This window comes from Aspergillus glaucus (assembly GCF_001890805.1).
Source record: "Aspergillus glaucus CBS 516.65 unplaced genomic scaffold ASPGLscaffold_7, whole genome shotgun sequence".
Classification (NCBI taxonomy): Eukaryota; Fungi; Ascomycota; class Eurotiomycetes; order Eurotiales; family Aspergillaceae; genus Aspergillus; species Aspergillus glaucus.
In genome coordinates this window covers 466,603-480,765 of record NW_019170459.1, presented here as the reverse complement: position 1 = coordinate 480,765, position 14,163 = coordinate 466,603, and the positions used below count along the sequence as shown (strand labels likewise).

The following is a 14,163-nucleotide window of genomic DNA, read 5'->3' as shown; positions in this document are numbered from 1 at the left end:
ATTCTCATTTATCTGGCAAACATTAATCAGCTCCTTTCTTGGTATATATATATCTTCTCAAATACTAACCTGGAATCCATTGGTCGGTCCTTGTTGCGGTAACACGCTCGGTGCATCTCCTTCCGTATTGCAATATGGCATGGTGACCCTCTGCGGCATCTGGAAGAATTAGGACCGGGTCAGGCTGGGGCAGGCAGGCCACCGTGGGCCAGTCACTCACTCACATCTCGGCGTAGGGATCTCTCAGCCTCAGCCTCCATCTTCCAAGTATGCACTCGGTGGGCGACCCTCAGAACCTCTCCCACGGCCTTTGACCGATTGGCCTCTGCCGACGCCGGCTAGAGCCTCGTTTTCACCAGCGACACGACCATCGCCAAGAGATAATATTCTGGCAATTTCTTGCCAAGCGTATATACATGTGCTTCAAGAGCGCTTAACGTTGTCTCGGCAAGGGACATCAAAGATTCAGGAATATTGGGAACTGCCCTTAGGATGAGCGATGAGCCTATTTATGATTAAACGAATTAGTCGAGATCGTCCTTCTCAAGCGGGATTTGTGAATTAACATACCATAGCCAGCATCGTTCGAATACAACTCGTGGCATAATACCAACGCAGCTTGAAAGGCATAGTTTAGCACGAGACAGGGTGTCAAGTTGTTGGCCCTGGGCTCCATGATATCCTGAAACTGGCAGAGAATAGTCATCGCGGCTTCGAAACGTACACGTCTTGAATGTGCGTACTTGGGAATCTGTTGCGCCAATGATGCGAAGGGAGTGTGGAATATGATTAGATATTGGCGCAATGTCAGTTCGATGGCCACTCGTATACGAGACATTTGCTGGTTGCTTGCACCATCTGCAACAGAGAGACTCCACACTGGGATGCTATTTAGGTGTCCTGATAGTTCCTCATCCATGTTTAGGGCATCTTCGTAATTCAGTTCAATGTTTGTGCTGTTGGCCCATGCACAGATTCTCAACCGCAGCAGAAGGGACTTGGACAAGAAAGCCTGGAACGCCGAATCTGTAAACACTTCAGAAGGTTCTGCTGTCGGTAAGTCTGAATGGGGTTCGACAATGGCATAATCACTGATATTCATGGGCGCGATGGTATTAAAATCTCCCTCTCGTACAGAAGGAGGCATCCCACGATCGACAGATGCCTGGAGGTCAAGTTCGACTATGGTTGCCCATATTCGCCTCCGCATTTCAATATAGAATGGAGATACCTTGGCACTACTGTTGGGCTCCCTGTGGTAGCCAGCAGACATGGCCAGTCTGACCAGGTTGCCTGTGGCGATCCACGCTTGGTTCGCCGAGAGCCCGTTAACTCTTCGGGCCACCATCGACAGGCAGTATGTTTGAAATACCCTCAGATCCGGGCGTTTTGTGTGTCTCTGTAAGAACGATTCTGCAGCTTCCACCCACTCAAGTGCGGTCTCCTGGGTCACAGGGTTTCCACCTGAAAGTTCGGCCGTGCTGTGGTTGCGCAATACTAGCACGCTTGCCATCATTAACAGCAGCTGCGCTACGAATCCGGGAGCCACGGTCTGTGGGCTCCCCCAGTATCTGGCATACTCTCCTCGGAAGGAGGGTACATGAAGGATACGGTGGGTTCGCTCAAAGCAATCGAGGTAAACGGCAACAAGTTCGTCGATCACTTGGCGAGGGGGAAGTAGACCATCCAAGGAGCAGTCTTCGATGACACTTTTCCCCTTGCAATTACGTTTCGACGCATCAATGTCCGCGCGGAGTTTGTTGATTGCAGGATTTTCGGACTTGACTTCCTGAATATAGGCACGAAGCTCTCCAAACTGTTACTGTGAGTAGAGTCTTTTGACTGTATGAGGACTTTGATGGGGAAGGTACCTGGGAGTACATGTTCATGGGGGTTGTCTGACCAAAGAATCTTGTCTGGGAGTCTCTTCCCTTGAGGTACATGGATCCACTCGTATGCGACGAAATCCGTGCATTCCGTATGGATTGTCTGGTAGCTTGTGTTGAAATCCCTCCCGCAACGGCTGCAGAAGCATTGGGTTGCTTCCCCAAAAGACTGTCTTCTGCAGCCGAAACCGCCTGCTTATGACTCTCCGTCGTTACTGGATCAATGATTCCTTGCCTTGGCCTGTAAACAGCAGGAGTTCCAGAGTATCGTTTCGGTGAGTTCGAGCGGTTACTCCGGCTCCGTTTGGCGCCTCGACAAGGGTCATTCTTGTCTACACGCGAGTAGATATCGTCACTATAGACACAGGCATGGGCCTGGCCGCTTTGGTCGCAGCGATCGCACAGGGGAAACTTACGATCGCATTTGATCTTACGCTTGCGACATTGCTTGCATGACAGGGCTGGTCTTCGGCGCCTGTGGGGGGGAATGCTTGGGTTTGGGTCTTGGTCTTGTTCTGGACTTCTTGATGTGATATGGTCGACATTCACTGCTGACATTATTGCGACCCGTTGCGCTACTTCGCTATTGTTGTTGAGGTGACCGGATATTTGGGAAATAAGGTGCGTTGTCACGAAGCCGGGTCGCAATGCAAACTGTCCGCGGTGGTCCGGGTTATTAGCTCGGAGGGGAACTCGGAGCCTGGACGCTTGACCGGTATTTAGGCCACAGGTCACCTTCAACAAAAAGCCGACGGGCTTTTGCGGATAACTATCGGGGTCAATATTCCCTGGACATTTCTCAATGCATATCTCCGAAGAACCAGCATTATGTATTCGGTCTCGGACTGTCTAGTTGTGATAATTTCCCGAATTGCCCGAGCTCTACAAGTCGACTGCTCCTTATTGGATGGCAGTTAAGTTAAATGCAGTGATTATCATTTTTATAGCCCTTTATAGCTTCTTCTCCAGGGCAACAAGCCTAAAGTAGCGGCGCTTAACTATATCGCCCCCGGCGTTTCGGCCCAACATCACATTCCACAGGATAGATATTGAGCTCAGACTGCTACGCCACTTTTTTTTCTACAAACCGGCGTTCAACTGGAAAGCCCACGTTTACGGCAGACCAGGATCTCGATGCCGGGCAGGTGAGCAATTCCAGCCTGAAAGTATAGTTATTGAGTGCAAAAAGGCATGGCTTGCAGGCACCACATTCCAGTCAGTGGTCAGACATTGCTATGGATCGTGCTCTATGGATTCTATTTGTGCTCATATGGTGTTTGCTCTACTACCTATACAGCCAGATATAAAACCCACTTTGTAGAAAAGAAAAGAAAAGCAAGGATAGCAGAGCAACAATAATTCTTCATCTAATGAAACAAGCATCGAAATTGACTCGACAACTGTATAAAATAAGACACTATTCCCATCTACCACCAGACCAAAACTATCTATCTAGCCTTGATCATTTGCGCCAAACGCTGAGTACATAAAAAAATAAGACAGAGAAGAAGACAAGGTAAAGAAGACATGAACCGTTCCTGTAATGTTGACAATGTGAACAATAGTGAAACAATAGTAGCAGTGCACCATAGCACTGCTCTGGTCTAATAATTGTGATTCTGTAAGGGAAAGGACGGAGGAATTGAATCAATTATAATAGAACAAGCATCAAAGGAAAGGCAAGAAAAGGAAGCCACATCTCAAAGATTGCCAACCCATAAACATATCCATACATATTTCATGACGGTACCGGAGTTCCATTCGGTTTGCTTCCTGGTGTCATACTCCGATCCTGCGAACCAGAAGCAGAAGCAGCACCCGGCGTCGTAGACGGCTGGCTCTGCTGCTGAGCTAGCTGTGCCTTGTTGCGGTCCATCAACGCTGCTTGCTCAGCAGCACTTCGTGCATATGTAACAGCAGCCGCGGAGTTGGAGTAGCCGCTGGATTGTGGCGTACTAGCGTATTGCTGTTGCTGCTGGGGTACATACCGCTGCTGCTGTTGTTGCTGCGGAGCCACGTATGGGATTCGCGGTTGAGGAGTGTTATACTGTGCCGGCTTCTGAGGGGATGTAGTTCGACTTGAGACGTACGGGGCGTTGTGGGCTCCTGGCTGTGCAGCGCGAGGGGTGTAGGGTTGTGGGGAGGCTTGAGCAGCTGCTTGCTGCGCTGTAATAGGATATCCGTTTGATCCTTGTCGCGGAATCTGTGGAGCAGTCTGCGGAGTTCCTGCCTGGGAATATTGCGGGAGGTAACCAGGCCGTTGCGATGGAGTACCCGGTGCGCGGCTTCCTGCGTATGGTGCTGGTGCGTATCCTCCCGGCGTGGAAGGTTGTCTGGCACCGTAATAGGCTTGTGGCGTGTTGTATCCTGGGGCAGTAGGAGCGACTACACGGTTATATCCTTGCATGGTCCTGGGACGTCCAACAGGCGCTGCAGTCGGCGTCGAGGTCCGGTTTGTGCTGCCAACGTTCGATGCTAGTGCGGCGAGGCGCTCCTGTTGGAGGCTGTAGTCGTCCTTTTGCATTGTGCCGTGGTAATCCTGGTTCTCGACCAAGACCTTTTGGCTGATGTTCAGTTCCGCCAATTGGTCGCCATCTAATTTAGCAACTGCATACGGCGGCAAATTCGAAACAAGCGCGGCTAAGCTCGATTTCAAAGTCTCGTAGACGGTTCTCTCTGGGTCAGATGGTGTATTTGGATCGCCCTGTTCTGATGATGTATCTTGACCGTGAGCCGATGCGTCCAGATTGCGAACCTTTTGATACGAACTGAGTGTTTCGAGTAACTCGGAAACATCACGTAGCAATGCGTTCATCTCTTTTGTTTCTTCGTTCTCCTTCTTTTCCTCTTCTGACGAAGATGTGACATTGTCGGCAAAGTCCTCGGGGTTGAACGACTTGACCATCTCGTCCAGAGTCTGTTCGTCGAGTTCGCCAATATTCCCAGGCTGCTCTGTGGACGTTGCCTCAGTCTCTTGTTCCTCGTAAGGAATCGAAAGCAAGGTCTCCAGTCGTTTTGTCCCTCGCTTGCCCCACCACACTAGATCCTTAGAGTCTGCCTGCACAACAGCCCCAGAGCTATCAAAAGAGGGGGCAAATGACGAATATACGCCCTGCAGCAGAGAGGGCGATTCTTCACTTGCCAGCGAAGACTCCTCATAGGGTCTGGGAACGGCATACCCTTCATCTTGTTGTTTTTGCTTGCGATTCCAATACGAAGGAGAGGATGTAACGCCACCGTACTGCAGCCATTGACCAGAGGGCAAAGGTGCAAGGCAGTAATTATTCCGCTCCCCGGGGAACGACTTGTAGTTGGTCATAGCGTCGAAGGTGTCGATCCACGTGCTGCGGGATGATGATCGAGCTCTGCGCGGAGGCTCCAGCTGGGGCAACCCCGAACGGGGAGCAAAAACTTCACGAAAGGTCCTCTTGGGCTGTTTGGATTCGGCCTCGAGATTAGTTGACGTCACCTTGGTAGTGGTGATACCATTGGGCAAGGCGACATCACGCAGCGGCGCCTGCACCTCCACGTATTGTGCCGTTTCGGGACTGTCGGAAGATAATGGAACCTCGACAGACTTTTGCAAGCTCGAAAAGAGTTGCTTTGGATTCGACGGGTTACCAAAGAGCGTCAAGACTGCACTATCCGTGCGAGCTTCCGCGTTCGACGGCGTCGACTTGGCTGGTGACTGCCGATCACTTTCGGACGCTTCCGTCTTGATGTTGTTCTGGCTCACATGCGCCTGACGGACAAGGCTGTTTAAGACTTTTTTGAATGCCGCGATCCGATTGACCGTCTCCGTCAGTGGCGACCCATCGGCCTGATCAGTACTTGCCCGAGTTTTACTCTGTTCAATAACCGCGGAAGACGCCTTTTCAATATCACTCAAGAACTCTTGGACTGTGGTATAGCGACCCGTCGCGACCCGTTCATGTATGCTAGCACTTTCCTCCTTGTCGGTCGAAACTTTTGCGCGTTTCGATCGCGGTTTTGTGGGCGATAACGTTAAGGGACAGGAAAGAAGTTGGAGCTCAGTGTCGTTTCTAAACTTCCTCGTTAGCTATCATGAGTACCAAAGGTCACATAATACCACCATCACTATCCAGGATCCTGTTGGGAAGCACGCACTTGCTCAAAATTTCCACAAGATTTTGTAGATTTTCTTGCAGCTCTTCCTTATCTTGCAACTCCGTCGTAGAGGAACTGCCCTCTTGGGATTTCTCCTCTGCCGATCCGCGCTTTCGTTTGCCAGGCGTCGCCAGCGCATGATAGTCGGAAGTGCTGGGATGGAGGTCGCCGTTCGTGGCAGACATCTTAGATGCCTCTGCGCCTTCATCTGCGCTCATAGTGTGGGTAGTCGCGCTTTGCGGTCGTATTTATCCCGTTCAACGCGAGTATCCAGAATCTTGTCTTCCGAGCAAACACACGGTCGGTGGGCGCACAGTGAATTATGGCGAAAAAAGTGACGGCGCAGACTGGGGTGAATTCTTTGAAAAGAAAAGATCAAAATAAGAAAAGACAAAAAGGTACGAGTTCAATTCTCAGAGGAAGGTGTTGAGCCCTTTACCTCCGACGCCGACGATGCGCCAATAAATGCGAGATTCGATTCGCAAAGGGATCCCACTACGACGGTATAATCCAGCGCCACAACTGAAGAGGGAAGAATCCAATAAGTAGTATCAGATCCTCAAATAAAGGGATAGTAGATGCATAAAAATTGCAGGACGCAAATACCGTGGAGGATGCAGCAGGAACGAGAAGGGAAATGGCAGAAAGAGAAGGAGATCTCGCTGCTGCTCCATTGCGCGCCGCGCCAAGACCCGTGACGATCTATCACGTGACTGACATTTTTGGCCGCGAAGTTTTGACGGAAGAGAATATGAAGGTAGTCAAATCACCTCGATGCCCTGGATACTCCGGCCTCACTGCAGCCTCTGTCTATGAAGCTATTCATGGATGTCATCGGTTTTGAATTATTCCTCAAGCCGCTCGGGAGTGTCCTCTCTGAGAGCGGCGCAATTGCTCAGTTGGTCCAAGGTATGTATATGCCCCCGGAAGTTGCAATATGCTTTCACTAGTAGTACAGTACGGCTAATGACAAACCCACGCAACAGGAGAATCGTCGACATAAATCTTCTACCGCTATATACCAGACAACAGCCGCGAGATTCCGCAATGCGCCTTTACATCCTCGATCCGGGCGCCGCGGCCTGACTTCTGCCCACAGCACGACTTCTCCGGTACCCGAATCCCGAAATGAGAAACGAGGCGGGAGTGAAAATACTCGACGAGAGTTGTTGAACGATTGGTGGGACAAGTTGCGGCACCAATCCCAGTTGAATCAGTTTTATTCACCCTCGAATTCAAACAGAGAGAGGGGCAGTGGACGAGGACAATGTACAGAAAACAAACAGAGTGAATTGCAGCGAAGGCGTCGAACATCGGTCCAACGAAGGAGGCACAAACAGTCTATCGATCCAACTCCGTCAGATTACTTGACGGCTGTTTTGCAAAACCCGCATCTTCTCTCCCAGCAACCGAGTGATGTACTCAAGAAACCAGGTCGACTCTCCTTCCAAACCATTCTAGCTGGGTATCTCAGACTAGTTGATCCGATTCTGGACCGAACGAGAGATATCCATACAGAACACGAGTTGGACAGCGCGCTGAAGGAGGTTTTCTGCGAAAGACATCTTGAGTATCTAGCGGCCCGGCAATATGGTATTGCAGATGTGATGGCCTGGGCATGGATACTGAAGAGCAATACGGTCTATGATGCTATCCTTCGGATTTTTGCCTTGGAAGGAGAACAAGGAAATCTGCACCATGGTGCTGTCCGAAAAGTCCCCACGTTCATCCCGCTGATGCTACTGCGAAGGTCAAGGTTTGATACGAGAACTTTTCGTTTGATCCTCATCTATTTTTTACATCTCATGGGTGGTGAACCAATCCCAACGCTCCGTTCCGCCCTGAGGTCGATAGAGATGAAGACGGGGAGTATGATGGAGCTTCAATCGGGAAAACGCGACTCCCCAATTGATGCCAGCACGTGCATGTTATCAGTCATTCGCTTACTCCGCCATGCTCGACAAGTTTGGCCACAAACGCAACTGACCATTGCTCGTGCACTTGCCGATTTTCTGTTACATTCAAAAGCCCAGGAAAATTGTTCAGAAGTTTCCGCGGGGCGTATGAATCGGTATCGGGCTGAGAAATTCAACCTATGTCTTTGGTTACTTTCATTGCCTTCCAAACCAGGTCCTTTTGTGTCCGCTTCGATACAGCAGCAAGCCCAGTTTGAACTACTCAAGGCCATGGCGAGCCATAAACCGGTCCTCCCAGTAACACGACGAGGCTATCAAGGTGTAATCGCAGTTCAACTGGCACATAAAAAAACACTAGCTGAGCGACAGGCGGCTGAGCTCAAAGCCCCGTCCTGGCCGCCATGGAAGGAAGAGAAACTCGGAATAGACTCCCACCGGGGGATTGAGGGAATGACGAGTCGGGCAATGCAAGTAATGACTCAGATGAAAGAGGCCGGCTATTCCCATACACGTTGGGAAGAAGTTTCGTCCATCTTTGCTGGCTGGGACACGGATCGAAGCCCAACAATTCAAACTCGGACGCTGATGCGTCGACCACAGTCGTTACCCGAGCCTCGTGGGAGCACACAAGACGACCAGGCCATCTGGGTTGCTCGCATCCGTGCTACGCGTACAGTGCGAGAGGCTTGGGCGTGCTTTCTCTCATATCAAGGCCAGGGCCTTTCTCCTCGTTTGAGCATCTATACGGCGATGGCGGAGAAGCTTATATTCCGTCGAAAAGCAGTTGAAGCCCATTTCGACGAGACCAGTGGCGCCTTGCCGGGTGATGGGCCAGAGATATTCCCAGAACCAGCATCTGCTCGAGATCTGATGTATGTGCACACAGAGCCACCAACCCTGGACGAACTACTGAGGCGGATGCTCTCTGATGGAATTAGGCCATCCGGGAAGCTCTTGGAATTACTTCTTTGGGCTACACCCAGCTTCAGATCTGGCCTGGATTACCTCCGTTCCAGCAACCTATCTAACGATCAAATCCAGGCATTGTGCACCGTGCGAGGCTATGGGGATCATAGCTTCCAACAGCAGAAGACCTTGACCGGATTGTCTAACAGCCTATTCTCGTCCTTTGTCGGATTTCTCTGTAAATATTCGAATTTCAATCCACTCTACCTGGCTCGGGCCGATATTCGTACGGCAGATCTCTTCCCAGTTGTGATGGGCCACTATCGAGCGAGGAGACATGCGGGGACTTCAACAACGCTGTTTGAAAGTTCAGAGACCGGTGAGGATCTCCAACCACCCATGACGCTATTACACGCGGTCCAGCTCATCAAACTGCGAAATTCGCAACATCCCTTGCCGTGGATTCGACTTCTCTCAACACTTGGCGCAGACCGCATCACCGTACCTTACCGCAAGATGAGCCGGACAACTCAGCGTGTCCTTGCCTGGCATGAAGTCCTGGAAGTCGCGAAATTGATGCAAGAACGGAAAATAGAGATGGGACTTCAAGGCTTCCAGATCCTTTGCAACACCTACGCAGGAGCGGTGTCTTCAGGGAAGCGGCATCCAATGGCGGCTGAAGATGGTTTAGAGCTCATCATCCATGCCAAACGGAACGGAAGTCTGCCTCACCTTGGTTGGGTTTGTGATACATTCGAGGACATGACGGATGCTGGACCTCCCATCTTGAAACTATATTTCGACCGACTTGTTCTGCCAGACCCAGCTACTTCTCCTTTCCATGAGGACTTTATGCTCTCTGAAGAGACCACTACAGATCCTCAAGAGACTGTTCCTTCCATGCTCCACGTCCCTTCACCCGCCGTTCTCCACGCCTTTGTTAGGGCTCTCGGGATAGCTGGGGATAACACCGGCCTTCTCAATCTTCTTCAGTGGATGAGCAACCACGCGTCTACGTTGAAGGAAGCTGCTGATGAATATCTGAATGGTGAACGGATGATGCGGCGTACCCTGGTTGCCGCCCGGGTATTCATCGAAGGTCCTCCTTGGGGCCAACCATCTCTACGTGATTCGAATGACCCCGAGAAGCTGGTTTTTCCGGATGTTTTGGTGGAAGAGGCGTATGATATAATTACAGAGACGCCTCTGTGGGATGGGTGGCCGAGTGACGAGGAGGTTCGGGACTATGTAAATAGAGACACACGATTATAGATTTCTTGTGTACGATATTGTATAAAATTATATGTCTTATGTTCAATTATGTTTATCTACTTTGGATACAGGCATAATTCAGAACGATGCTGAGTGCGCGTAATGCAATGCGTCAGGCAGCTATTCACTCGGAGGCGACAACAATACTTCTGGATCATTCTAATATCCTATTCTTTTTTTTGCCCTTTTTCATCACGCTGCCTTCCACTGCTTATCTACTTTATATCTTATATCCCTATCTGGTACTTGACCTTTGACACGCCAGACAGTTGTTAAGGAACAGAATTCATCAAGATGTTCCCATACCGACAGGCTTATTGTTCATGTTCACTCTGTGGATTTAGTACTGGTTTGTCTGGTTGGACGACAACAGTGCGGGCGTGTACATTATACATAGCCCCCTCCCCTCTCGAACCCGACATAGTTCCATCCTAACCTGACACATCCAATTCATACAGTACACAAGGTATCCGATGAATATCACATAACCGCCGGCGGCACATATGAGTCGGAAAGAGATGGGAGCAAGGTGAAGCTTCTAGCTGACGAGAATGAGCTCGACCCCCAGCTCTTGACGTTTGATATGATTCTGAGTAACGATGCTTTGACAACGTTCATTATTCACGAAGCTTGTTGGAAGATCCTGAAGGGTTATTTCTATAACGCGCCTGTGCCTCTGAACCAACTGGGGGATCTTCTTCAATGGTGGCCGGAAAAAAGCTTCAGGATGTACTATGTACATTCAGGAGAAAAGGCCCCGGGTATCTCACTGAGCGAAAAAGAAGACCCTAGTGCACCGATAAACATCTTCACCAACAATTTAGGACCACTAGATGATCTACCACAGCCCAGTAACGCCGTGGCTCAACAGCGAAAGGAGAAGTTAAGAACAATTGGAAACGGAGACAGTTTCGCGAGATTGCCTCTGGAAATGCGCGAGGTGATAGCAGCGTACATGCCGATACTGGACTTCTACCGCTTACGGCTTGTCTCGCGCTCTATGGGGGAGTTGTTTTTCAGCAAGAAGGGATTTTGGAAGGCAAGGTTCGAGATTGACAGTGAGCGGGATTTTATGGCTGTTCTTAAGACGCTTATTCATGCGAAGAAGCGCTCGCGGAGGGATTGGAGACTTATTTATCACATCACTAACGTGCACCATATTCCGCTTGATTGGACTTCAAGGAGGAATCTCTGGGGACGATGTCGCTGGATTCGCGATTTTATCATGAAGAGCAGTCTATCGAACACGTTGGGTGTTGGTCGTGAGGATTTGAATGTTTCTGATTGGAACTGGAAAGGAGTACAGGCGCGGAATTTGGAATATGATGAGAAATTTGTGGAACAAACTGCTTTCATACCATCATCACTGAGTTCAATTTCCATATCCTTCACCAAGGAGATAATGGGCAAGAATACTAATGATTGTTCACCTCCAACAAGACAGAACAAATCCGCCAGGGGCGATGAGTATGTCACAGGGATAGAGCTGATTTCAGACACAGACGACCAGCCGCCAATCCGTTTGGGACACATGATCCCTGGAAATCGAGTCACATATCAGGTCAAATCATTCAAAGCATTTGAAGTTGCCATGAATGATAAGGGAATCCATGCCCTCAGGATAATTTTTGATGCTGATGAGCCTGCTACATTGTGGATCGGGAATTCCTCTGCAGCCAGCATAACGAATCGTCTCATACTGAAGGAAAATGTTGCTGCTCTTGAAGCTTGTTTCACTGCAAGTTGCACTTACATCCCCTGACATCTGGAGCATGGGATATCAGACTTACCTGTACAGAAACATAGAATGGTCAGTTTATCGCTTGGAGCTAAGCACCCAGTCTCCCCAGCAGAAAAGGAACAACGCAAATACCATGGACGGACCATCTCATGCAGAATGCATTGTGGTTCCCAGAAAAACCCCCAGAAGGCCTCCATTTCAGCGACCTTTCAAGCTATGGAATCGATCCTCTGGATACTAGTTATCGGCCCTTCATGTGAACCCTTTTCGACAACAAGGATGGAAGTCGCCTTCCTTCTCTGACAGGGATTGATGTTGGCACTACCTGGGCTAATACGTGTTACGCTCTTTTCTTTTACTACAACAACGAATCCAAGTCCAATTCAAGCCTTGATTTGGGGAGTCGATTGTATGATAAGGAACACTTCGAGATCGATGGACCAGGAGGAGAAAGAATTCAGTCTGTGAAGGTGGTGGTTGAAGATGCCAACCCCAATATTCCCGTATGGTACAGGATTTCTACCAATCGTGAAGACTGTGTATGGACCGGGAATAAGGGTGGTAATAATCTACCATATGATTACTCTCTGAAAGACCTGGATATCGCACCGGGGACTACACCTGTTGGATTTTATGCAACCAAGGTGAATCATAACCCTGAGAACCCTGGGGGAAATAACACCGGTACAGTCGTTCTTGAGGTTATATCGGCAGCTGTTAAATAGCGAGACATGTACTTGCTTTGGTATAGCTGTTAGCAGAATACAACTCTTTCTTGCCATAGCTATTCGTGTGTACATACTGTAGTAGATAGTCGGTTATGCACGGGTTCCTTCTCCCCGCAAAAAGCTTTCCCCACGCCGCCTTGCGGATTTCGGAGCTCTGTTCCTCGGGACGACAATTCTCAACCACCTCTCTTCTTTAAACCATCCGCTCCCTCACTGGCTATTATATTCAATAAATTCATTAGGTACCCGTACCACAACAAAATGGCACCTCGATTAATCCACCTCTCCTCTCCCCTCCTCCGAACCACCTCCGTACAGTCCTTCCGCATCACCCTCACAAGACACTCCTACAGCACCAGCTCCGACAATGACGTGATCAAAACTCAGCAAATCCCAGCTCCTGGCTCGGGAAATATCCGTGTCCTGCTTCTGAACAGACCCAATGCTCGGAACGCGCTCTCGAAAAGCCTGCTGGATAGTTTGACGAAGCAAGTGCAGTCGATATCGGCCGAGGGGGGCACGGGCCCGACGAGGGCACTGATTCTTGCCAGTAGCTCGGATGAGGCCTTTTGCGCGGGCGCGGACTTGAAGGAGCGTGCTGGAATGAGCAAGGCTGAGTACGTTTGTTTTCTGATCTAGGTTATCACGATGTCACCGCAAAGCTAACCGCCCGATAAAGAGTGGGTGAATTCCTCGCCAAACTCCGAGGCACATTCCGCGACATCTCTGCACTCCCAATTCCCACCATCTCCTCGATCTCCTCCGTCGCTCTGGGTGGCGGTCTCGAACTCGGCCTCACAACCCACTTCCGTGTCTTCAGCTCCTCGACCATCGTCGGTCTCCCAGAAACCCGTCTAGCCATCATCCCCGGCGCAGGAGGTACCTACCGTCTACCCGCGCTCATCGGAGTAAACCGCGCACGGGACATGATCCTCACAGGCCGTCGCGTGTCGGGTCCCGAATCCTACTTCATCGGACTGTGCGATCGTCTGGTCGAGGTGTTGCCGGAAGAAGAGCAACAGGAAGGTGTGGCGCGGGAGAAGGTGTTGAAGGAGAGTATCAAGTTGGCTATGGATATCTGTGAGGGAGGTCCTGTGGCTATTAAGGAAGCGTTGAGCGCTGTGCAGGGGTATCAGCGCGGGGAGGCAGCGGAGAATGAAGCTTATGATGGAGTTATGGAGACGGACGATCGAATTGAGGCTCTTCGGGCGTTTATTGAGAAGAGGAAGCCTGCGTTCCGTGGTCGGTGAGATGTTGTGATTAGGCCAAGGCTTGCTTGTTTGTGGTCTGTATTGGCCGCTACTTGAATTGTATATTCTTATTGTCTAAGTGTCCAGTCTGTGCGCAGGATTAGTTTTTTTGCTCACTAACTAGTTATATGACTTGCTGATCTATCTGTGCTCATATTCTCGCTATTTTACCATCGAGTGTTTCAGCATAAACCACGTGCTCTCGCCATGATGATAGCATAAGGACAGCATTAGTAAAGCAGATATTTCGGAAGTCGGCAGTCAGTAAGCAAGCACTCGTAGACTTTGCGATATATGGCGTCCAATAGGAGCATTTTAGTATTAGTAACAGCCATG

The 14,163-nt window shown here is 50.0% G+C and overlaps 5 protein-coding genes across 5 annotated transcripts; 3 read left to right on the top strand and 2 right to left on the bottom strand.

Annotated features, from left to right (window-relative positions):
* Positions 1–338: 338 nt before the first annotated feature.
* ASPGLDRAFT_123350 (uncharacterized protein) lies at positions 339–2,444 on the bottom strand (the record flags this gene model as incomplete). The annotated part of the gene is made up of 3 exons (XM_022540391.1): positions 339–505; positions 571–1,816; positions 1,872–2,444. The coding sequence occupies 3 exons, from the start codon at positions 2,442–2,444 to the stop codon at positions 339–341; spliced, it is 1,986 nt and encodes a 661-aa protein (XP_022402253.1).
* A 694-nt stretch (positions 2,445–3,138) lies between these two features.
* ASPGLDRAFT_81251 (uncharacterized protein) lies at positions 3,139–6,638 on the bottom strand. The gene is made up of 2 exons (XM_022550107.1): positions 6,015–6,638; positions 3,139–5,929 (listed from the first exon to the last, which is right to left on the bottom strand). Exons 1-2 carry the CDS (start codon positions 6,230–6,232, stop codon positions 3,625–3,627), a joined length of 2,523 nt encoding a protein of 840 aa, XP_022402252.1. The 5' UTR covers positions 6,233–6,638; the 3' UTR covers positions 3,139–3,624.
* A 155-nt stretch (positions 6,639–6,793) lies between these two features.
* On the top strand, positions 6,794–10,243 carry ASPGLDRAFT_146912 (uncharacterized protein). The gene is made up of 2 exons (XM_022541899.1): positions 6,794–6,923; positions 7,001–10,243. The coding sequence occupies exons 1-2, from the start codon at positions 6,843–6,845 to the stop codon at positions 10,106–10,108; spliced, it is 3,189 nt and encodes a 1,062-aa protein (XP_022402251.1). The 5' UTR covers positions 6,794–6,842; the 3' UTR covers positions 10,109–10,243.
* Positions 10,244–11,308: 1,065 nt separating this feature from the next.
* Positions 11,309–11,958, top strand: ASPGLDRAFT_45531 (uncharacterized protein). Its single transcript, XM_022546269.1, has one exon. It carries the CDS (start codon positions 11,334–11,336, stop codon positions 11,868–11,870), a length of 537 nt encoding a protein of 178 aa, XP_022402250.1. The 5' UTR covers positions 11,309–11,333; the 3' UTR covers positions 11,871–11,958.
* Positions 11,959–12,359: 401 nt separating this feature from the next.
* Positions 12,360–14,018, top strand: ASPGLDRAFT_45530 (putative mitochondrial methylglutaconyl-CoA hydratase (Auh)). Its single transcript, XM_022546268.1, has 2 exons — positions 12,360–13,194; positions 13,257–14,018. Exons 1-2 carry the CDS (start codon positions 12,839–12,841, stop codon positions 13,825–13,827), a joined length of 927 nt encoding a protein of 308 aa, XP_022402249.1. The 5' UTR covers positions 12,360–12,838; the 3' UTR covers positions 13,828–14,018.
* The last annotated feature ends 145 nt before the right edge of the window (positions 14,019–14,163 follow it).

What these genes read in the sequence shown, in the direction of transcription:
- ASPGLDRAFT_81251 (XM_022550107.1), bottom strand. Translation starts at nt 6,232, where the DNA reads ATGAGCGCAGATGAAGGCGCAGAGGCATCTAAGATGTCTGCCACGAAC. An exon ending in CTTGTGGAAATTTTGAGCAA is followed by an intron (nt 5,930 to 6,014) that starts GTGCGTGCTTCC and finishes GAGGAAGTTTAG; the next exon opens with AAACGACACTGAGCTCCAAC.
- ASPGLDRAFT_146912 (XM_022541899.1), top strand. Translation starts at nt 6,843, where the DNA reads ATGTCATCGGTTTTGAATTATTCCTCAAGCCGCTCGGGAGTGTCCTCT. An exon ending in AATTGCTCAGTTGGTCCAAG is followed by an intron (nt 6,924 to 7,000) that starts GTATGTATATGC and finishes CCCACGCAACAG; the next exon opens with GAGAATCGTCGACATAAATC.
- ASPGLDRAFT_45531 (XM_022546269.1), top strand. Translation starts at nt 11,334, where the DNA reads ATGAAGAGCAGTCTATCGAACACGTTGGGTGTTGGTCGTGAGGATTTG.
- ASPGLDRAFT_45530 (XM_022546268.1), top strand. Translation starts at nt 12,839, where the DNA reads ATGGCACCTCGATTAATCCACCTCTCCTCTCCCCTCCTCCGAACCACC. An exon ending in GCTGGAATGAGCAAGGCTGA is followed by an intron (nt 13,195 to 13,256) that starts GTACGTTTGTTT and finishes CGCCCGATAAAG; the next exon opens with AGTGGGTGAATTCCTCGCCA.